The sequence below is a fragment of the Aspergillus tanneri genome, assembly GCF_003426965.1.
Source record: "Aspergillus tanneri strain NIH1004 chromosome Unknown AapTan_7_pilon_pilon_pilon, whole genome shotgun sequence".
Taxonomy (NCBI): domain Eukaryota; kingdom Fungi; phylum Ascomycota; class Eurotiomycetes; order Eurotiales; family Aspergillaceae; genus Aspergillus; species Aspergillus tanneri.
In genome coordinates this window covers 2,294,824-2,315,792 of record NW_022984634.1, presented here as the reverse complement: position 1 = coordinate 2,315,792, position 20,969 = coordinate 2,294,824, and the positions used below count along the sequence as shown (strand labels likewise).

The following is a 20,969-nucleotide window of genomic DNA, read 5'->3' as shown; positions in this document are numbered from 1 at the left end:
TCGGACAAGCAAGCTTGGCGCCGATTAACTCCGTCGATGGCAAATCACAAACGCCGAGGCCGGTCAGATCACGTGCTGGGCCACCTTTCCATGCAGACCTCGTAGAGTGATGACGGCAAGACAAGACCAACATTCTTGAGGTTGCTGTCTGATCCTTTTTTGGTACCATTTGTCTAGCGAGACCATAAAAACCATCCCTGTTGTCTATTGTTAAATTGCGGTGTCTTACTGTTTAATCTGCTCGTTGTTCGGAGCACCTCCTATTCCTGCCTCCCGCAATGTCCGTCGCTATGAGATCGGCCCGGCTCGTGCGCAATAACTCTGCCCTGCGGTCGGGTTTGGTCGGTGAGTTATCAGAGTCTGCTAATTTTGCAGACCTGGGAGTCCTCCCCGCTCTGGCGATCAGTGCAGACGGTTAACATGTTTTTTGTATGAGCAGCTCGGCCTTCCTTCTCCCGTGCACTGGGCTCAGCGACTGTCGCAAGCCTTAGGTTGAATGGCAGGGGTTTCCCACCGCAGCAACTGTCAGCTATAGCACTCCTAGTATCCCACCGACGTGGATTTGCAACTGAGCCGTCTATGTCCACGTCCTCCTCAGACCCCATGCCTCCCCCGGGATTCAACGCTGAACAAGCCAAGAAACCGTACCCTCCAGAAGCAGCGCAAACAGGGAGTGCGGCTGGAAACCAGCAAGTTGCTCCCAAAGCTGAGTCTGTCGTCACCAATGCTCAGATCAAATCCAAGTCGAGCGACACGCCGGTGGCCAAGTCCACGGACGACGACAAGAAGATTGCTGAGGAGAAAAAGGAACAGAAGAAGTTGACGATTGGGCAAAAGATCAAAAAAGAAGCCCAACACTACTGGGATGGGACCAAGCTTCTTGCTACGGAGGTTAAGATTAGTTCGAGGCTGGTGTTGAAGATGGCTGCAGGCTATGAGCTCAGTCGGCGAGAGCACAGACAGGTTGGTCCATCATTCAATTCACTTGGTGGGTTATCCGCATTGCTGACTAGTGTTTCATTCAGCTACAAAGAACGGTGAAGGACCTTGGCCGTCTGGTCCCATTCTCCATGTTCGTCATCATTCCTTTTGCCGAGTTGCTCCTCCCCGTTGCCGTTAAGGTGTTCCCGAACCTACTGCCGAGCACCTACGAGGGCCAGAACGCGCGCGAGAAGAAGGCGTTGAACCTGAGCTCCACGCGGAAGGAGGTTTCCGCATTTTTGAAGGACACCCTGAAAGAAAGCGGTCTACCCGTGACAGCTGCGACCGTCAAGAACGAGGAATTCGCGGAGTTTTTCAAGAAAATCCGCACCACTGGAGAAACGCCCTCGACGGAGGATGTCATTAAGGTGTGCAAGATTTTCAAGGACGACCTCACTTTGGACAACTTGTCTCGGCCGCAGCTGGTTGGAATCTGCAAGTACATGAACCTGAACTCGTTCGGAACCGACGCCATGCTGCGGTATCACATCCGACACCGCATGCGCCAGATTAAGCGTGACGACCGCGCGATTTTTTACGAAGGGGTAGAGTCACTATCCGTTCCCGAACTGCAGATGGCCTGCGCCTCCCGTGGCATTCGCACCCACGGAGTTTCTCCCGTTCGCCTGCGTGAGGATCTCTCGATGTGGCTGGACCTGCGTCTCAAGCAAGGTGTCCCGTCCACACTTCTGGTACTTAGCAACGCGTACGTTTACGCTCAGGGTGGTAAGGAGGCGGAGATGTCCTCTCAGATCGATTCCCTCAAGTCTGTCTTGTCCAGCATTCCGGAGGAGCTGTTCCATGAGATTGAACTGGAGGTGCATAACGCTGAGGGTGCTGCTACGAACAAGCAGCGCCTTGAGGTCATCAAGGAGCAGCAAGAGCTCATTGAAGAAGAGAACGAACAGAACAGCGAGAACGAAGAAAAGGGCGTGGCGGCGCCCAAAGACATCGAGGACATTGATGAAAAGGAAGATGCCAAAATTGAGGCTACGAACGAAAGCCAATCCGACGAGGCGGTCGAAGCTGGCAAGGAAGGCAAGGAGGCTGGGATGTCCAAGAAGGTATCGGACAAGAGGGAGAGGTCCTCTCAGTAATTGCCTGTTACCTGATGGAACGTGTTTTTTGATTTTTTGAGATAGAGTTTCTTTTTTTTTTTTCCCCTTCTGCTTTGTTTTTCTTCTTGGGCTGTGTTAGTGTTGATATGATAGACTCCTTTCCTCAGTTCCTTTCAGTGTCTGCCACTACCGGTAGCTTCCCTGATTGATGATCTACTGGCTTTATTTTTTTATTTTATTTTATTTTTTTACTGCGATTATATACTTGATCCATTATCTTTATTATTGTATTTTCTTTTGTGACTTAGGAAATGTGAATCCGGAAAAGAATCCGAGACAACCAGGGCCATTGATGCAGCTAGTTCGACTGTGGTATGATAGAGAAAACATGCAAATTGGATACATAAGACTCGCATAATACTGAAGCGTTGAGAGTCGTTTGTTGCTGTAGAACCCGTCCAACTGCTACGTAAAGCGACGGCGGAAAGGCGTCCATCGTCAGCCGATACCATTCCCCAACCACTAACCTCGGCAACCACCGACCACCATTCTCTGTTACCATGAATCGGCATTTCCATCCATCAATCGCCGTGATTCCATCCATCTCGCTCCGAATACGGTCATGCGGAGTCGACACTTCCTGCGCTTCTTCCTCATCCATCGCAGTTTCAGCACTCAACGACCTTTCGGTTTGGCGCACAACATGCCTCGCCTGAACCCAGCCTCCCAGGTAGAGTTCTCCTATTTAAGCCCTAGACTGATTAGCTCATGGAAGCTCACCATTCCCATAGAAAGCCATCGATCGACTACGGTCGTATCAGCCACCTTCCACCAGTTATGACCTAGTACCTCTGTCGCGACGAGCAGCTGTCTTGGTCCTACTTTATGCCGACTCCAAGGGGGACCTCCGGGTGGTTCTAACCATGCGGGCCAAAACCTTGAGTTCGTGTAGGTTTCTGGAAATTGTTTAGAATCTTCCATTACAATAGAGAAATGAAATTAGACACTAACAGCTACGACAGATGCAGGCCAAGCGGCCTTACCGGGGGGTAAGCTCGACATTCTTTGTCCAAGCCCCACACTTAGCTTAACATCTAGATCAAGACGTACCCAAGAGAGAGAAAAGCATTGAGACTGACCCGTCTTAGGGAAAGCTGATTCCCTGGAAGAAACCCCCTTCCAGACGGCCCGACGTGAGGCCCATGAGGAAATCGGCCTGGCAGATATGGGTCAGCAATTACCACCACCGTTCGAGGTCGAGCACCTGTGCGAGCTCCCAGCCAATCTGGCGCGAACTGAACTGGTGGTCCGTCCGTGTGTTGCGCTCCTCCGTTCCTACGACGAGAAGACGAACCAGAATGCCGATCCCGAGGTATCCTTGATCCCGAAACTGGATGCGCGAGAAGTCGCCGCGGTGTTTACAGCTCCATTTGCGAACTTTCTGCGAACGCGGGATGAAGCGGATTGGGGGACTCCGAACCCCGAGGATTGGTATCAGGGCGCATGGACGGAATGGCATCAGTCGAATTGGCGAAGTAAGTAGATTCTAAACCAATCAACCCTCCCCACGCATCGTATCATCCCCAATAACATCCACATGCAGTGCACCAATTCTTTATTCCTATCTCGCCACAATCGGTGGTCAAACCCCGGACGAGATCCCAGCGGCAGAGACAGGCCATCAGTGCACTGGAGAAGGAGAATTCAGGCGAGCTCACTCGGTATCGAGTCTGGGGCATGACGGCGCGGATGCTGGTGGATGTGGCACGGGTTGCATACGATCAGGAACCTGAATTCGAGCATAATAGCCACTTTGGAGACGAGGCGATGATTGACAAGCTGCGCCGAATGGGACGGTTGAGTCCGATCCGTCGTTCGGGGGATGTTCTGACGCGAGAGGATATGGAGAAAGCAGCTAAACTGAGCTAGAGGTTTTGATTGATACCCGATAGACGGACGTGGATATTTTTATATCCATGAACCGTATATGGCCCTTGAGTCTCTACAATCCATGAATGCATGGCCCAATGCGTAGTCGGCTTCCCACACCTTGCAGGAGATAGGCCTGGAGTGAGACTGCAGTGTGCTGCTTCACACCGCTGTCAGATGGAATTGTAAATTCTCCCATGCACGGAGTAGATATTCTACGCATCTTCTGTGTATGTGTCTATCCATCCATCATTCAGACTCATGGACTCCCTCTCTGGATAGAATTCAGAGATCGGAACTAATTCAAGGGAATTCTTACAATCATGCTGACCCAAGGGCAGGAAGAGGGCTAAGAGTCATGGCATCGGGTTGAGTCCAGAGCGAACCACGGAGCCTTGGACGGTTGCCCATGTGGTGTCTTACTTTCTGGCTTTATTTAGGACCGTGGACATGGATTGCAATGTGGATGAACTCCAACCGAGGAAATTACTAAAAAGGACAAAGAATTCGATGAGATCTCGCCTGGGAGGCGCACAGTGGCACTCGCTAGTTCGCCCACCACCAAGCCACTACTGCATGCAAGAACTCGGTTCATTTCCTTCTCCAAAACGAACTCCTTCCCCTGGAGTCTGGACATATTCTGGGAGAAACTCAATTCCCCATGGTTCACCGCTCAATTCGTGATGTGATCGATCCAGTCTCTCTTCGGGCGTATTGCCAATTCAACCGATAAACGGATTGCATTGCATCCCATACTCACTTACGGAGTATTGTACGGAGTATGTACATGTACTTTCGGTCGCATCGAGGCAGTAGGGATCGAGGGATTCAGTAAGACAGCCCCGGTGATTTGATTCCATTCCTTCTTCATCCTTATTCATGTTTTTCTGGGAACGGACGGCACCCCACTCCACTGGCTCCAATCTTCTGGGTACTCTGTACTCCAAAGCTCAAAGCATAGCTTGATCCCTGTTCATTTAGAGTCAATCGCTGGGATTTGCCAGGTTTCAGTAATCATTGAGGAACTCCTTCAGGGATGATTACGATTGTCTACGGGTGGACATCCCTTGCGTGGATGTGTCACTCATGAGGTCCATGGCGGCGATGCCGATCCTGCGCCGCTCCCCACTGGATAGATCGCTTTCATGCTGGTGGTGAATTTTGATTTACTGATTTTGTTTATTTGTTTGATGTTATTTTTACATATTCAGTATTATTGGGGGCCACCGTTTCGGATCCTCATCCAGGGGGACCCTCGTTTACATGCATGGATCCTTCTTATCTTCCCTCCCCCCTTTATATCACATTATCGAAGTGCTCTTTGTCGTCGTCATTGATTGCTTGATTGCTCTGGCTCAGCTGTCCTATTCCGGCCGATCCGGCTCCCTTTCTTCTGCCTCCAGTTTATGCTTTAAACGATGGAGCTCGCTGGTCCCTTCCAGGCTCAGCGACTTCTGCAGGCCCAAATTAGGGCTCGAGCGACACTCGGCGGGGTTTTGTGATCGCCCAACTGCCCAAAGAATTCTGGAATTCATTCGACTTGATTTGGATTTGTACGGAGTACTCATTCAGATCTGGATCCGTTGCTGAATGCCCAAATCTTCCTATCGACTCCGTAGGGGCTCCCTCGCCATCGTCACATTCCACCCCAAGTCACACAAGCCGTGACTGGTCACTTGCACCGTATCGTCACCGTCTCTTTCCGTCTTCCCCTCATCTCGACTTTCGCCATTGTCTTCATCGCTCGTCTCTTCTCTTTCGATCCCTATCCCTATCCCTATCCCTATCCCTATCCCTATCCCTAAGGGGGAAGGGTTTCTTCGCCTACTATCTCGACCTGGTTTGATATCTTATCTGTCGGCTCTGATCTACATTAGCTTCCCGACTTTATTCTACTATGCATACGATGCCGTCACCGACCTTTGCCATTTCCCGACAAGCTCCTCCGGTAAGACCTTCACGGTCTCTTGAGGGTATGGAACGAGTCATACCCCCGGAGTCTCCAGTTCGCCCTGCCCTCAAGCTGGATAAACCCCTTCCAGAGCTCCCGCAAAAACCTCTACCGGCGACTCCGTCGATGGAGGCTTCGACGGCATGGAGCGATGACAGCAGTCTCTCCGACAGCTTCGACAGTCGACGCCAGTCCACCGTCTCGACCGAGAGCTATCCAGTCGTTGTTCGCTCTCCCTCGGACGATCTGGCCGAGCTAGTCGATCATCCGCCCATCCCGTCTTTAGGTCGCTCTTCACCTATCGAGCCCTACGAGAAACCGCGCCCTTCACCCGTTGCCTTCTCGTCTCAGTATCTGCCTTGGACGCCCAACCGACCGCGTCCCAATCACTATTTTCGGGAGAAGAAGTGGGATTTCTTCCCGGAGCTCGCCATTCCGTCAGAGCTGCCGCCAACTTTGCCCAGGTTCCCGCCCAGTTGTAAACCCCTCAAGAAGGATGCCCGTGGACTCAACCTGGTGCCATTTGACTTTGCGAAGAAAAGTAGTCCCGCCGATCGGGGCGGGCTCACGCTGGCCCATGACATGCGGAACTCGATCCGATCCTATGTCCAACGACGAATCTCCAAGCACTCCGTCGACAAGGAGAAATCCCGACGGAAACGACGGCCTGTCACCGCTCCGGAGTGCACGCGCAAGGATCATCCGACCCCTCGAGCACCGTCGAGCAACTACTCCGATCGTGACAGCATTGCGTCGCGGAAAACTGAGCCGCAAGAAAGCGAGAGACCGAAACGGTTGTCGGGGTCGACTCGCTCCAGCGCCTGTGAACAGGCGAAGAAGCCCTTAGCCTTGGAACCGATCGCCTTTCAGCGGCGGAGGCAGCTGGCCGTGCCCATCTCGCCCTATCAGAAGTATGGAGCGACTATTTGGGACAAATCCGGTCGCGAGAAGCGAATCAGCTACCGACAGACCCAAAATGTGAGGTTCCCACGGTATCAGAAGAGGTCCTCCACACCGAAGCCGGGATTGGTCATGACGGATAATACGCCCCCCTTATCACCACGGCAGCGCTCCCCGCTGCCGCAGAACACGAGGGACTGTATGAGAGCGCTGCAGGATAGGACGAGCCTGGTTCTGGTGGCCTTGGAGGAAGCCAAACAGAGGGTGGTCCAGGCGCGCATCGATCGGAAGCGGATGCAGCTGAAGTCACAAATCCGAGTAGTTGGACCAGTCAGTCCACATAATGCTAACGCTCGGGTAGATCCCTGGATATGACTGTTGCCGGGGTGAATGCGCCTTCTACTGTTCTTTGTCTCCTAGACAGAACACAGAGTATGTAACCATTATTGTTGTGGTCATTATTAGCAGTAGTAGCAGTACTCTTTTTCTTCTAATTGCCCGGGTTGGCACGCTCGTTCTGCAAGCGCCTTTCGTCTCCACTAATTGCTGTCGTTACGTGATTTAACTCTGGATTTTCGTTCCCCGGTCTTTCCTTGCTGTCTAAGGTTCATTAAGGTTCATGGCGACTCGGGGCGTTACGGGAGTTGAAAGGATGACTCCCCGGAAGGATGGGTTCGTTGAATATTCTGACCGCTATTATATCCCTGTCAGTAGCCAGCATGCATGATTATTATATCCTCCCTCCTTTTGATCCAGAATGGAGTCCAGTTAGTTACTTGGAAGCGATTCTCGAGATGCCTCTGCGGTCCTCGGCAGTATGCACTGGATCCCGTGGACGAAACCGAAAGAATAAAACTGGGGAATCTCTCCTCGGGGTTTTCTGCACCAGTCCGGTCTTTTTGGAGGCCATTGTAGCCTAGAACTGGTTGAATCGGAGATCATGCAACTAGATGTATGCCATACAGTTACATTCCAATCTTTCCCCGCCAGGGTAGCCTTCTCCGCACATCCAACGTCACCTGCTCCGTTTCTGATCGCCCTGCATTCCTCCACATTCTTCTCTTCCTCTTCTCTACCCGAACTCACTTCTCTGACATCGTACGTTTCTTGTTGTATTGGTCTTGGAGCCAAGTATATAATCCCCATCGTATCCACAAGTATCCACCTCGCACCATGGGTGGAGACATACCCCGACATGCTGTGAACTACCTTCCCAAGACGGCAGCTCACCCAGTCGGTCAGCGTATCAAGAATATCTACACCGATCGGTTGAGACAATTCACGGAAACGGGCCAGTATAAAACCCAGAATCTGATTGCGTAAGTGGATTGATTGAATAGGACACCCCTAGTCCGTGTCTTCCCATTCTCACACTTGCACTAGGAAGCTGTTCGATGCCGTCAACTCTGACCAAGATCATGTCAAACTCGCCGTATACTCGGTCCCTGACCTCCAGCGTGTGCCTTTCGAAGATGCCACTTCTCACGAATTCACTCCGACCCATATTGGCGCCTCCTTTGGCCCCAGTTGGTCCACGCATTGGTTCCGGATCCATTTGACCGTCCCAGAGAATATGCGTCAAAAGGAACGTCTGGAGTTCCATTGGGATGCCAACAATGAGGGCTTGGTATGGACAGAGGATGGTCGGCCATTGCAGGGCCTGACGGGAGGACAGGAGCGCATTGAGTGGGTCATCCCCGATGCCTGGCGTGATGGGAACGAACATACCTTTTATATCGAGATGGCTTGTAACGGCATGTTCGGCAACGCTCCCGGTGGCGATTCGATTCAGCCTCCGGCACCAGATAAGTATTATACGCTTCAAACGGCGCAGATCACTGCCGTGAACGTCGAGGCGCGGGCGTTGTTCTATGATTTTTGGATTATTGGAGGTAGGTCCTGCGTTGCTCGCTCGATGAGTTTGTTTTGGACTGCTCACTGAGTGCATTATATAGATGCTGCGAGGGAGTTTCCTGGTGATTCGTGGGAATCACACGAAGCTAACGTGGTTGCCAATGCTATCATGGATGCTTTTATTGCGGGAGATGGGAGCAATGAAGCCATCAAAAAGGGCCGCGAGATCGCTAAGCGATATCTTGGCGATGACATCGATTCATCTGAAGTCTACGATAGTGAAGAGAAGCCGATCGTCTACGCGATCGGTCACTGTCATATCGATACGTGCTGGCTATGGCCGTGGGATGAAACGAAGCGCAAAGTGGCGCGGTCCTGGTCGAACCAATGTGACTTGATGGACCGATACCCGGAACATCGCTTCACATGCTCCCAGGCACAGCAGTTCAAATGGCTGGAGCAATACTATCCAACGGTATTTGACCGCGTGAAAGGATGGGTCAAGAAAGGGCACTTCCAACCCATTGGCGGAAGCTGGGTGGAACACGATACCAATATGCCCAGCGGAGAATCGCTGGTGAGGCAGTTTCTTTACGGGCAACGATTTTTCGAGAGCCATTTCGGGGTGCGTTGCACGACGTTCTGGCTTCCGGACACATTTGGATACTCCACCCAAATCCCTCAGATCTGTCGGCTGGCGGGAATGAGCCGCTTCTTCACACAGAAGCTCAGTTGGAACAACATCAACAACTTCCCCCATACGACCTTCAAGTGGGTTGCGCTGGATGGGAGCCAGGTCATGTGCCATATGCCACCATCAGAAACATACACGGCCGAAGCCCACTTTGGCGATGTCAGACGTAGTGTCACTCAACACAAATCCATGGACCATGATAACACCTCGCTCCTGGTATTTGGGAAGGGAGACGGCGGCGGAGGACCTACGTTCGAGCATCTAGAGAAGCTCCGCCGCTGCCGTGGCCTGAGTGACAAAGTTGGTTTGCTCCCACGCGTGAAGATGGGAGAGTCGGTGGACGACTTCTTCGCCAGACTGGAGAGGAACGCAGCCGAGGGCACCGAATTCCCTACGTGGTACGGCGAGCTCTATTTTGAGCTCCACCGTGGTACTTATACCACACAGGCCAACAACAAGCGAAACAATCGCAAGTCTGAATTCTTGCTCCGCGAGGTCGAGTACCTGGCCACGCTTGCATCTCTGACAAGGACCGATGGTAGCTACGAGTACCCTAAGAAAGACATCGACAACATGTGGGAGGGGGTGCTGATGTGTCAGTTCCACGACTGCCTTCCAGGCAGCAGTATTGAGATGTGCTACGACGACTCGGACAAACTTTATGCGGAGGTCTTTAAGACGGGCGAAAATGCTAGAAAACAGGCCCTTGAGGCACTAGGATGTGGTGCGAAAGGTGCAAATATGACCCTTCAGGCTATCAATACCCTTCCCTGGCGGCGTTCCGAAATTGTCCGGATCCCTGATGGGTTTACTACCTCTGCTAGTCCGAAGTACGCCCTGATCAGTGGGGATACTGGACCTATCGAGTTTAGTGGTGCAGTCTCTAGGCCGGTTTCTACTGTGACTGTATCGGAGATCAGTCCTCATACTTTCCAGCTCAATAATTCCAAGCTGAGGCTAGATGTCTACAATGGTGTGATAACGTCTCTGTTTGATATTCAAGCGGACCGTGAAGTGATTGCCAGTGGTGGTAAGGCCGGACAGCTGGTTATCTTCGACGACAAGCCACTGTACTGGCAAGCATGGGATGTGGAGGTCTACCACTTTGAGTCCAGGAAGGAGCTGCAGCCAGGTATAACCAGCATTATTGAGAAAGATCCGTACCGTGCCAGCGTCGTCACCAAAACCCAGATCAGCAACAAGAGCTGGGTGAAGACGACCATCAGCCTTGCCGCTGCTACCGATGATCAGCCATCACTCGTGGAGTTCCACAGTGAGGTGGAGTGGCATGAGGATATGAAATTCCTCAAGGTTGAGTTCCCTGTTGACATTACCAATACGGAGGCGTCCTATGAGACTCAGTATGGAATCATCAAACGTCCGACACACTACAACACGAGGTATGTGCACCTATAATTTCAATATGCAAAGAAATACCACTAACTCTCCGCAGCTGGGACATGGCCAAATTTGAGGTGTGCTGCCATAAATGGGCCGACCTGTCAGAGAACGGATACGGAGTGTCCATCCTGAACGATTCCAAATACGGCTTTGCAACATGCGGCAACCTGATGCGTCTCTCTCTTCTCCGAGCGCCAAAGGCACCGGATGCCCATGCCGATATGGGTCGTCATCACATCCGCTACGCAATCTTACCGCACGCTGGCCCTCTTGACGCGCGCATCATCCGGGCAGGATATAATTTCAACCACCCGCTGGTCATCGAGAAATCCGCGAGCCCAAAGAGCACGGACGTATTTTCATCGATCTCCCTCACCGGCTCCCCCTCTCTCATTCTGGATGCTGTAAAGCGTGGCGAGGATGACGAGGATGTATCCCGGGATAACCTACCGCGACGACGTGGCAAGAGCATTATCCTGCGCATCTACGAGTCTCTCGGTGGCAAAAGCCGCGGCACCATACACACCAGATTCCCCGTTAAGGAGGTTTGGAAGTGTAACGTATTAGAGGATGACGAAGTAGCGCTGTCGATGTCTAAGACGAGCGTTAATATTGAGCTGAGGGCGTATGAGGTAGCCACCTATCGTTTACAGCTGTAGTTGTCTATCTTCGGCCGAACAGAGAGTTCTCTAGACAATCAATTTATGAGAAATAAGTCAATTGATAATATAATAGACATCATATCATAGGAATCTAGAACCGCTCATATCATTTCTCCACCCGGCCCTATTCTAGAGTATGCATATACCAACGCCTAGCTCCTCACCTTGTAAACGCAACCCAACTCCGGTAGACTCGAAGACTCCAGATCAAAAGAGAAAAAAAAATAAGAAATAAAGAAAAAGAAACGAAAGGAGTCATTCACGAACTCCATAAGGAAATACCCACTCAATCCCTCCCATAACTAATCTTCAACCTCTTCGCCGGTGGCTTATCCCCAGCCTCGTCATCTTCTTCATTTTTATCCTTATTCGAATTCGAGTTCGATTTCTTCTTATTCTTCGACGAGGACGACGACGATCCCCCCTTCACACTCCCTGCCGTAGACCCATCCCCGTTCGTCGGTTTCCCGGTGGATCCATTATACGCGGACGTAGGCGTCGGCGCATGCGATGGCGTCGTCTGTACCGAGGAGGGTGTTGAATCCTACATTCATCCAGATAGCGTGAGTTATTAGTTACCCGTCTCCATATTCAAATCGCTAAGTATTTCCATCAGATGGGGTGAGGTGGGAAGAACATACACGCATGAAACTCGCTGAACTGCGCGAAAACACACGATCAGCATCCGTCACCTGGCCTTTTCGTCTTGTGCTCCCCACTCCGGAGGAAAAGGATATTGAGCTCCCTCCGACCCCGGCGCTGGATGATCCCTTGATGTAATTGTCGAAGCCTTTGATGATGTTTCCGGCGGTGGTTTCTTCCAGGTAGGATTGTTCGAATCGGAAAATTTGGTCTTCGAGTTGGGACTGGGCTTGTTGGTTTACAGTCACAATAGAGTGGGCGGTAGACAGTAGGGACGTAGGTAGGTAATATAGATTATGGTAGCATGCAAGGTAAAAGATAACTCACCATGCTCTTATCCATCAGTCGCTTCTTCTGTAACGTATCGCGTAGTTCGCGCCGCAATTTCTCATAATACGGTAGTCCGCGATTGGACCCGTCTGCATTGGTGGTCGAGCCATTCGCGGAAGTTGTCGGGCCCGTGGCGTTGGGGCCTGATGTGTTTGTACTCGGGGCGGGAGGAGCAGCTTCGATCATTTTGGTCTATCAAGAAGAGATGATCGTATAATGAATGAATGAATGAGTGATATGGAGATGGGATTATTGAGTGGTTGGTTGGATTCCGCCGGATCTTATCAGTGTTTGTATGGTTTGCATGAGATGATGATGATTTACCTGCTGGCTCTCTGATCTCCCTTGTGATCCGTTGTTGATTATCGACAGAAGCATCGATATAATATACTCTGATTGATTCATCTTTATTTTTAGTTACTAGATTACGAGCCGCTCGGTTGTCTATCATGGATCATCACGCTCATCATTCCGGTATGGACATGGATCATGGTCATGGCGATATGGATATGGGTTCCAAGTGCAGTATGAATGTAGGTCATCTCTTTGCAGCTACTGCTTGATGGGAATCCATATAATCAGTGTTCTGCACGACTCACACATCCACGTTAGATGCTTTTCACCTGGTCCACCCAAAACCTGTGTATTGTATTTCCTCGGTGGCGAGTGACTGGGGTCCTTTCTCTCCTCGTTTCCTTGGTCGTTATTGTGCTCTTGACAGCTGGCTACGAGGGTGTTCGCCAGTTGACTAGACGCTTTGAGGCCGCCCATGCTAAACGATTAAGTGCGTTTACATCAGCTACGACTGGAGGTACGTTTGGTTTCTTCCTATGCTTTGTTTAATGATGATATTGTATGCGTATGCTTGGCTCTGTTTGGCTGGATCAAAGGAGGTTATTGGCGTGGACCGAGTCGCACCGGCTTTGCTGAATTCAGTCCCATTGACACATTCAAGGCAATGACGTCGCCGACGAATCTGCCCCGACTGGCCTCCCTGCTCACCAAACCCATCTTCCCGACTCAGGCTTACCGCTACTTGTAGGCAGCGATAATCGAAGGAAACTGGAGCAGAGGGGGAAGATCATCATGGCTACCTTGTATGCCGTGCAGGTGTTCTATAGTTTCTTTATCATGTGAGTACTATCCACTGTGTTCCCCCATTTCTCTGACAAACTGCTTATCGGCTCAGGTTACTCTTCATGACTTATAACGGGTTGATTATGCTTTCGGTTGCTGTCGGTGCGTTCGTAGGGTATCTGGTCTTCGGGGAGAACATGTCCGCTTCGAAGACGGTCGCTTGTCATTGAGCGTTTCATTGAGCGTTTAAGCACGGGTCCCAAGATATGCTCTCTTTTCAGGTTGGCAACTCACTGAGACACATTCGATGTTGTGACTCCAGGCTGGATAATGATAAGTGGACGTAGCTTCACTGTTTTGTCATGATAATGTATTCTTCTCTTGTTGACGAACGGTTATTCCAAGAATTTACCCTGTTCTTTTAGTTTCAAGTCATAACAAATCCAGTGTGCATGAATTTCAGGAAGCCTCCACATCGCTTCCATCATCTCCAAAGCCAAAACTGAATCCTCCAGCGTCCGGTGCATCCCCAGAACCATCGCCGTCTGATTTCCCGTAGACGATTTCGTCCCATTTTCGTTTTTTACCTTCTTGTTTCTTCTTCAACTCCTCCAAGGCATGGTCCAAGATGTTCGGATGGGTCTCGCGCATTCGGTTCACAAACCGGTCATAAGGATCATGCACGTCCTTTCTGAACCCGGAGACCTGGTCTGCCTTGTTGGACAGGAAGTCCAACGCGGAAGTCAGGTGAGCCCGGGGGATGAAGTTCTGAGTCACCGCAATAGCGGGTTCGATGTTGACGACCAGATGCCACCAGCCGGAAGGAACGTGGAGAATTTCTCCCTCGCTGCAGATGCCTTCAATACAGCCCATGGTGCGTCGAGCTTCGGCGTGGAAGCCGAGAAGCCACTCGGCGATACTGAGAGGAGACGTCACCTCACTCTGATCATCGGAGACGTAGACCCCAGGCGGCGGGGGCAGCTTGGACGAAGAGGGGAACATGATCCAGTACTTGGAGCCGCTAATGACCGCATTCCATGCGCTGGTGGCATTTGGATCCTTGTGAAAGGTACTGCCTGACCGCTTGGGCCCAATGATCAGCCATTGTCTATCAGGACGGTCGTTTCCCAGAACGGAGAAGAAGTCCTCTCCGAAGCATGGTGGAGGCCAGTACGCTGCCTCAGGCTCCTCGTCTAGTTGGCCAACCTTGAGACCCATCTTGGACACGAAAGCACGATCGAACAGGTACAAGGGACTCTCATCGGAGTTATTATGCATGTAGTCCACGTAGGTCTTCAAGGGCCAATCCACTGCCTCCGCACGGAAGACGCTGTCACTATACCGGGACAGAAGCGTCTTGACGGACCAATCCCGATAAGCCGGCCATTGTTTCACAGGTTCGGTCAGGATAAATGGAGTATCAGTCCACTTCTCTTGGAACTCTTCCGGTGAGAGATTCGGCAGTCGAGCAATCTGATTCTTGGTCGGGATGTTGCGGACGTACGAGTCCAGGGAGATATGTGCGCAGTAGAAAGGACGGTGCAGGGCGTCTGAGAACAGATTCGAACAGTCAATAGTGGAGACCTTCGACGGGGGTAGATCGAGATAGGTAGCCCGCCATGTTCCTCTCCAGGTGAATGAGGAAGGGGGAGATCTAGTATGGCTTTTAGTATGGCGTATACCAACTACTGGTTTGGTTGCACCCGACAAACATTGAATTGGTGCTAATATGTGTCTTACTGGATGAAAAGAGCCTTCCACAATTCATCCGCTCGCGTAAACGCATAGAAGACCTTACAGGTGCGTCCTATGCGCAGAAGAGCCGGACCATCGAGACACTCCAGCAACGTCAAAATCAGTTCATCGGGCAGTAATCTGAACGTGCCAATGACATGTCGGAGATTCTCCGTGGCAAGTAACGCATTGCCACTGGGTTTTACCTTTAACGGATGCCCAGGAATTGCATCATGGCCCTGCAGCTCCTCGGGACTAGTGTCCGGGTAAGAGGATGTATGACTGTTCAGAGAGGTGATATCAGGCATTGCTCATCTGTGTATCTAGTAAAACTCAGCCTTTCCCTTTTGGGGGATTGTCCGTCACACACAAGAAACCAAAAAGAACAGGCTTAGTGACACACACACTGAAGGGGTCACTCAGATTGATCAATGATTGATTGGCTCTACAAGAGACTATCCTCTGATGGACCATCAACAATCATAACCATATGTACTGTACATCCAGAGATGGCAAAAAAACCCACGAGGCAAATTCCGGCTAGGCTGTCGGGATAGGGCAGGCGGTGGGTGTCGGTTAGGCAGAATGAACATCAAAAGAAGAAAAAAAAAAAAAAATTAATTTTTTTTTTTTTTTTTTTTTTTCCCTTCGGTGAAACCAAACTTCCTTATTGCCGACCACTGACTAGTTCGTTCCTACGAAAATCTTTTGATTTTTTCTTCTCGAGAAGTTCCGGTTCGAGTTTTAATTTTTTTTTTTTTGCTCCCCTTGACTTCCTGTGATTTTCTGCCGTTGCGACCAACCCCCACTGGGAATCGTTTGTCGCTAAGAAACCCTCTACAACTTCACACCCAAAACCCCACCATCCTTCTTCTTTTCTGATCACAGGCACAAATCGCTCTGTGATCGCTCTATACAACAGTTGCAATCATGGCTTCTAACGATAAGGGTTTGGAGGAGATCCCCGAGGGTATGTTACTGTCATTCTTCCTTTCTTTTCTCCTCTTTGTCAATTGTTGTGAATTTTCACTCGATTCTCATTTGGCCTTACTGTGGCGGAAGTTTTGCCCAACACGACGAGCAAAAAAAAGAAAAAAGAAAAAAAAGACGAAAGAAATACACACACAAAAAACCTTCTAATGCAATAAACTGACATCGATTTTCCTCAACTACAGGACAGATCGATTCCAACTACGATGAAATCACTGACTCCTTCGATTCCATGGACTTGAAGCCCGAGCTGCTTCGCGGTATGTGACATTTTCTTCCCGCGATATGAAGTGGATTGATACTGATAAAAATTTTTATAGGTATCTACGCCTATGGTTTCGAACGTCCCTCGGCTATTCAACAGCGTGCCATCATGCCCATCATCAAGGGTATGTATTTTTTCCTTTCTTTCTTTTTTCTCTTATTCCTCATTTCTCAATAGGATTTGGATAATGCCAGAGTTGAGGCTAATCATTGCACCGTAGGTAACGATGTCATTGCTCAGGCCCAGTCCGGTACAGGCAAGACCGCTACCTTCTCTATCTCCGCCCTCCAGAAGATCGACCCCAACCTGAAGGCCTGCCAAGCCCTGATTGTCGCTCCTACTCGTGAGTTGGCTCAGCAGATCCAGAAGGTTGTCGTTGCCATCGGTGACTTCATGGAGAACATCACCTGCCACGCCTGTATTGGTGGTACCGGTGTCCGTGAGGACATGAACACCCTCCGCGAGGGCCCCCAGGTCGTTGTCGGTACCCCCGGCCGTATCCAGGACATGATCCAGCGCCGTGCCCTCAAGACCGACCAGATGAAACTGTTCATCCTCGACGAGGCCGATGAAATGTTGTCGGTAAGTGCCCCGCACTCACAGTCAAGTGGGAGGGGGAAAATAGAATCCTTGTATTGACTATAATCAGCGTGGTTTCACCGAGCAAATTTACGACATCTTCCAGCTACTTCCTCAGTCCACCCAGGTCACCCTGCTCTCCGCTACCATGCCCCAGGATGTCTTGGAAGTGACTACCAAGTTCATGCGCGACCCCGTCCGTATCCTGGTCAAGAAGCAGGAGCTTACCCTCGAAGGTATCAAGCAGTTCTACATCGCTGTCGAGAAGGAGGAGTGGAAGCTTGACACCCTGTCCGATCTCTACGAGACCGTCACCATCACCCAGGCTGTCATCTTCTGCAACACCCGCCGCAAGGTCGACTGGCTCACTGACAAGCTCACTGCCCGTGACTTCACTGTCTCTGCCATGCACGGTGACATGGAGCAGTCCCAGCGTGACATTATCATGAAGGAGTTCCGCTCTGGATCTTCCCGTGTCCTGATCGCCACTGACCTGTTGGCCCGTGGTATCGATGTCCAGCAAGTCTCCCTGGTCATCAACTACGACCTGCCCTCCAACCGTGAGAACTACATCCATCGTATCGGTCGTGGTGGCCGTTTCGGTCGTAAGGGTGTTGCTATCAACTTTGTCACTGCCGACGATGTCCGTATGATGCGTGAGATCGAGCAGTTCTACAGCACCCAGATCGAGGAGATGCCCATGAACGTTGCTGGTAAGTTGCCCTCGTGGTGGATGGCGCTTTTGGTTCCCGGAGACTGACAACGAAATTCACCCAGACCTCATCTAAACCTTCACTTCCGAGCCACCTTATGTCTCTCGATGCGGATTACGAATGCAGTTGCCAATAACGGTCCAAGGGTAAGCTGCGGTGGAAAAGGCGTTTTGATATCATCGTACTTCTCTTGGAAAAGGAGAACCCTTCAAAAGTGGCTTTCTGTATCTTCGGCATTTTTCTCCCTTCTGGCAGGCCTTGGAGAGGGCTGACATGGTGCTAGTCAGTGTCTACCTTTTTCCTAGGTCTTGTTCATGGTTTCCTTTGTTTTCTGTGCTTATGGAGATGCGACATGTTTGTGCGAATGATTGCTGTAATTCATGATTCTTCTGCCGGAATCACCTTTTTCCCTTATAACTATATTTTCCTCCCATTTTGTACCTAGCTCGCTCTGGTTGGTTAAGGATGCAAATCATACTTAATCAAGAGATCGAGCAAAAAATGTGATTTGTTCGTTCAAACGCTTTTTTCTTTTTCGAGCCATTTTGGGCGGATGCAACTTGATCATGACATGGGATGGTTGTATATCTGCTTTCAGTACGATAGACATGAGGTAAATGCCATTCCAGTTTGCTAGGTTTAGATTTGGGGTTTTCAACCTCTTCCACCAGAAGCAGTTCCCGCCCCTCCTTCCTCAACATCCGAGCCACATCCATCGTCTTGATTTATCTCGGGAAGTTCTCGTAAAACTCGATGGAGAAGGCGACCCGTTCGAGGGATCAGAACGCGACTTCCATCCTCTGGGCCCACCAAATCCGGCGTGAAAACGTCGAAATCGTCCATCAACTCGACGACACCAGAGCCGAACTCGCTTCGACGACAAGCACCGTAAACGATCTCAAACAAAGGATCGAAGAGCTGAGCCATCAGGTGGAAATCAGACCTTGCCACGTCGATGAGATTCTGCAAGGGATCGAAGGTCGATTCAATGAAAGTCTCCAGACTGTACTCGACCGGATCAAGGCCCTGGAAACCGAGAATAACCTACTGAAGAGAAAACTCGAGTTCCTTGAGCGTAGGTCTGCATCACCTGCGACTACGTTACGATCTCGAGTGGATGCACCCGTGCAGACAATAGTCTTCGATTCAGCGAATGGTTCTTTGGGTCTGGATAATGGTGGGTGACTTCGTGCTTTTGTTGATACTCTATTGTCATTCATTCCAGCAGTTTGTCTGGAGTGTACTTAATCTATAACGTTACTTTGTGGCATGTACAGCTTCAGATTCAATAGTTCTAACTGCAGTCAAATAACTACAGGTCCAGGTCCAGAGTCAGAAATACTTGTTCCCGATTCTATGCCGATGGACAAGGCGCAAGCACAGCAACAGTACCACTTTGTACGATCCCTCTCTGAGACTACATGGGGTTCACCCAGTCTATCCGGGGAGCAAGAGAGTCAGAGTCAGACCAATCGAATCCCAGAGCGTAATATCGAGCCAGACGAGAGTGTGGGTCAACTTATGAAGCAGAATGGCAGAACACTGGTTGATTATTTATCGCATGCTGAGAGAATCCAAAGTCGCATGTTACAATCGGGAGTGGGACAAAAGACCCCGATGGTGGAGGCTTTTGTGCAAGGAGTAGACGGTCCGAGTACCAGGACTATGTTGGAAGAACGACTGCGTTTTGCTGGATATTCGTGGCAGGCTCTGACGGGCGTTATTCATGATATTGTCGAGAAGAGTGAAGTTCGAATGGTTGAGAAGTCAGGCCCAGTCGAGGGGAATGGATCAATCGGAAGTACTACAGGACGGACCCCAGCGGAGAACCAGTCTAAATGCAGACCTAAAAGGAAAAGAAGATTTATCCCCATAGTGCCCGCCGATGAAGAAGAGCTGCTTGAAATCCGTGCATCCCGGCAGGTATGGCCTGGTACCGAAGTCCATGTCGGATAGCTATCTGGTTGCTGGCAACATTCCAGTTTGGGCATATCTGTATATAGATTTGCTAGTTCACAAGCGCAAAAAACATAAAAAGTCTTCTTTCATCCTCTACGATCCAGACAGATCTAAGTCTCACCGTAGACATATCTTCCCTCTCGGTCCTTCACCTCGACTTCGATGCGTCCTTCTTCCAGCTCCTTTCCACCCACTTCGATCGAGGCCTTCATCACATTACCCGACTTCACCTCTCCAACACCCTTGGGGGTTCCCGTCAGCACCACGTCGCCTTCCTCCAGCGTCATAACACGGGAAATCTCCGCCAACACTCTGGGGATACGGTAGAGCATCAAGCTGGTGGAATCCGCCTGACGCAACTGCGACCCCACGCTCAGACGGAGGAAGGCATCGTGGGGGTTCGGGATGCGCGATTTAGCGATCTGCTGTGAAATTGGCAGGAAGGTATCGAAGCCCTTGGCGATAGACCATGGGAGACCTTTCTTCTTCGCTTCGTCTTGGACATTGCGGGCAGTCATGTCAATGGCAAGTAGGTAGCCTAGAAACACAAAATATCGCGATATTCCGTTAATGGAACACAATCCGGAGAGTACATCCAACAAAATATAAAAAGAGAGACTGGGCAGGTAGGCACCGACTATGAATCGCATCCAATGCGCCCTTGTTGTCCTTCGGGTCCAGATCCCGAAGGGTTCTGCCCATCACCAACCCCAATTCCACCTCATAATGTAGGTTTGTTCCCTTGGGCCGGAGAACCGGACCTTCCCCAGGACATAGAATGGCTGAGGAGGGCTTCAGGAAGAAGAAGGGTTGTTTCGGTTTGGCGTTGTTGAGCTCTGCGATGTGATCACTGCGTCCGTTAGCACGACTGCACGAGATGGATGTCACTTCTGGAGTCGGAAAGTTCTCATACGCATAGTTGCGACCGATGCAAATGACCTTGCGACAATTAGCCTTGATTGCAGCAGACATTGTGTTTCTCTATACAGTAGTATGTCTAGAAGGTCGAGAAAAGTGAGGAATTGACTGGCTAACGGTTACTAGGTCATATATGCAGCGGAAGACCGCCGATGCGCCGGAATTGGGCTCCGTTCGTGGCGATGCGGAGATCTCGGAATCTCCGAGACTCGGCGCTTCATCATCGATTCTTACAGTCATAGCAAGGAGAGGGATCAGTAGATAGAGATATTGTGCAAAACTACCAATCTAGTACCTACTAAACAGGTGACATGCATACATACCGTTAGTCT

The 20,969-nt window shown here is 50.6% G+C and overlaps 9 protein-coding genes across 9 annotated transcripts; 6 read left to right on the top strand and 3 right to left on the bottom strand.

The window, feature by feature from the left end:
• Positions 1-278: 278 nt before the first annotated feature.
• ATNIH1004_007348 (MRS7 family protein) lies at positions 279-3,968 on the top strand (the record flags this gene model as incomplete). Its single annotated transcript, XM_033571973.1, has 7 exons — positions 279-345; positions 440-963; positions 1,026-2,045; positions 2,831-2,987; positions 3,062-3,088; positions 3,188-3,574; positions 3,643-3,968. 7 exons carry the CDS (start codon positions 279-281, stop codon positions 3,966-3,968), a joined length of 2,508 nt encoding a protein of 835 aa, XP_033425288.1.
• A 1,897-nt stretch (positions 3,969-5,865) lies between these two features.
• Positions 5,866-7,194, top strand: ATNIH1004_007347 (uncharacterized protein; the record flags this gene model as incomplete). Its single annotated transcript, XM_033571972.1, has 1 exon — positions 5,866-7,194. One exon carries the CDS (start codon positions 5,866-5,868, stop codon positions 7,192-7,194), a length of 1,329 nt encoding a protein of 442 aa, XP_033425287.1.
• Positions 7,195-7,992: 798 nt separating this feature from the next.
• On the top strand, positions 7,993-11,427 carry ams1 (alpha-mannosidase; the record flags this gene model as incomplete). Its single annotated transcript, XM_033571971.1, has 4 exons — positions 7,993-8,138; positions 8,203-8,711; positions 8,775-10,767; positions 10,821-11,427. The coding sequence occupies 4 exons, from the start codon at positions 7,993-7,995 to the stop codon at positions 11,425-11,427; spliced, it is 3,255 nt and encodes a 1,084-aa protein (XP_033425286.1).
• Positions 11,428-11,716: 289 nt separating this feature from the next.
• ATNIH1004_007345 (chromatin modification-related protein EAF6/MEAF6) lies at positions 11,717-12,588 on the bottom strand (the record flags this gene model as incomplete). The annotated part of the gene is made up of 3 exons (XM_033571970.1): positions 11,717-11,974; positions 12,072-12,296; positions 12,400-12,588. The coding sequence occupies 3 exons, from the start codon at positions 12,586-12,588 to the stop codon at positions 11,717-11,719; spliced, it is 672 nt and encodes a 223-aa protein (XP_033425285.1).
• Positions 12,589-12,851: 263 nt separating this feature from the next.
• ATNIH1004_007344 (low-affinity Cu transporter) lies at positions 12,852-13,709 on the top strand (the record flags this gene model as incomplete). Its single annotated transcript, XM_033571969.1, has 4 exons — positions 12,852-12,935; positions 13,015-13,213; positions 13,358-13,535; positions 13,592-13,709. The coding sequence occupies 4 exons, from the start codon at positions 12,852-12,854 to the stop codon at positions 13,707-13,709; spliced, it is 579 nt and encodes a 192-aa protein (XP_033425284.1).
• Positions 13,710-13,938: 229 nt separating this feature from the next.
• On the bottom strand, positions 13,939-15,521 carry ATNIH1004_007343 (putative F-box and JmjC domain protein; the record flags this gene model as incomplete). The annotated part of the gene is made up of 2 exons (XM_033571968.1): positions 13,939-15,133; positions 15,220-15,521. The coding sequence occupies 2 exons, from the start codon at positions 15,519-15,521 to the stop codon at positions 13,939-13,941; spliced, it is 1,497 nt and encodes a 498-aa protein (XP_033425283.1).
• A 622-nt stretch (positions 15,522-16,143) lies between these two features.
• On the top strand, positions 16,144-17,835 carry tif1 (putative eukaryotic translation initiation factor 4; the record flags this gene model as incomplete). Its single annotated transcript, XM_033571967.1, has 6 exons — positions 16,144-16,183; positions 16,389-16,463; positions 16,524-16,592; positions 16,689-17,050; positions 17,118-17,760; positions 17,825-17,835. The coding sequence occupies 6 exons, from the start codon at positions 16,144-16,146 to the stop codon at positions 17,833-17,835; spliced, it is 1,200 nt and encodes a 399-aa protein (XP_033425282.1).
• A 678-nt stretch (positions 17,836-18,513) lies between these two features.
• Positions 18,514-19,716, top strand: ATNIH1004_007341 (uncharacterized protein; the record flags this gene model as incomplete). Its single annotated transcript, XM_033571966.1, has 2 exons — positions 18,514-18,937; positions 19,079-19,716. 2 exons carry the CDS (start codon positions 18,514-18,516, stop codon positions 19,714-19,716), a joined length of 1,062 nt encoding a protein of 353 aa, XP_033425281.1.
• A 113-nt stretch (positions 19,717-19,829) lies between these two features.
• Positions 19,830-20,691, bottom strand: ATNIH1004_007340 (fumarylacetoacetate hydrolase family protein; the record flags this gene model as incomplete). The annotated part of the gene is made up of 3 exons (XM_033571965.1): positions 19,830-20,257; positions 20,358-20,569; positions 20,633-20,691. 3 exons carry the CDS (start codon positions 20,689-20,691, stop codon positions 19,830-19,832), a joined length of 699 nt encoding a protein of 232 aa, XP_033425280.1.
• Positions 20,692-20,969: the final 278 nt, after the last annotated feature.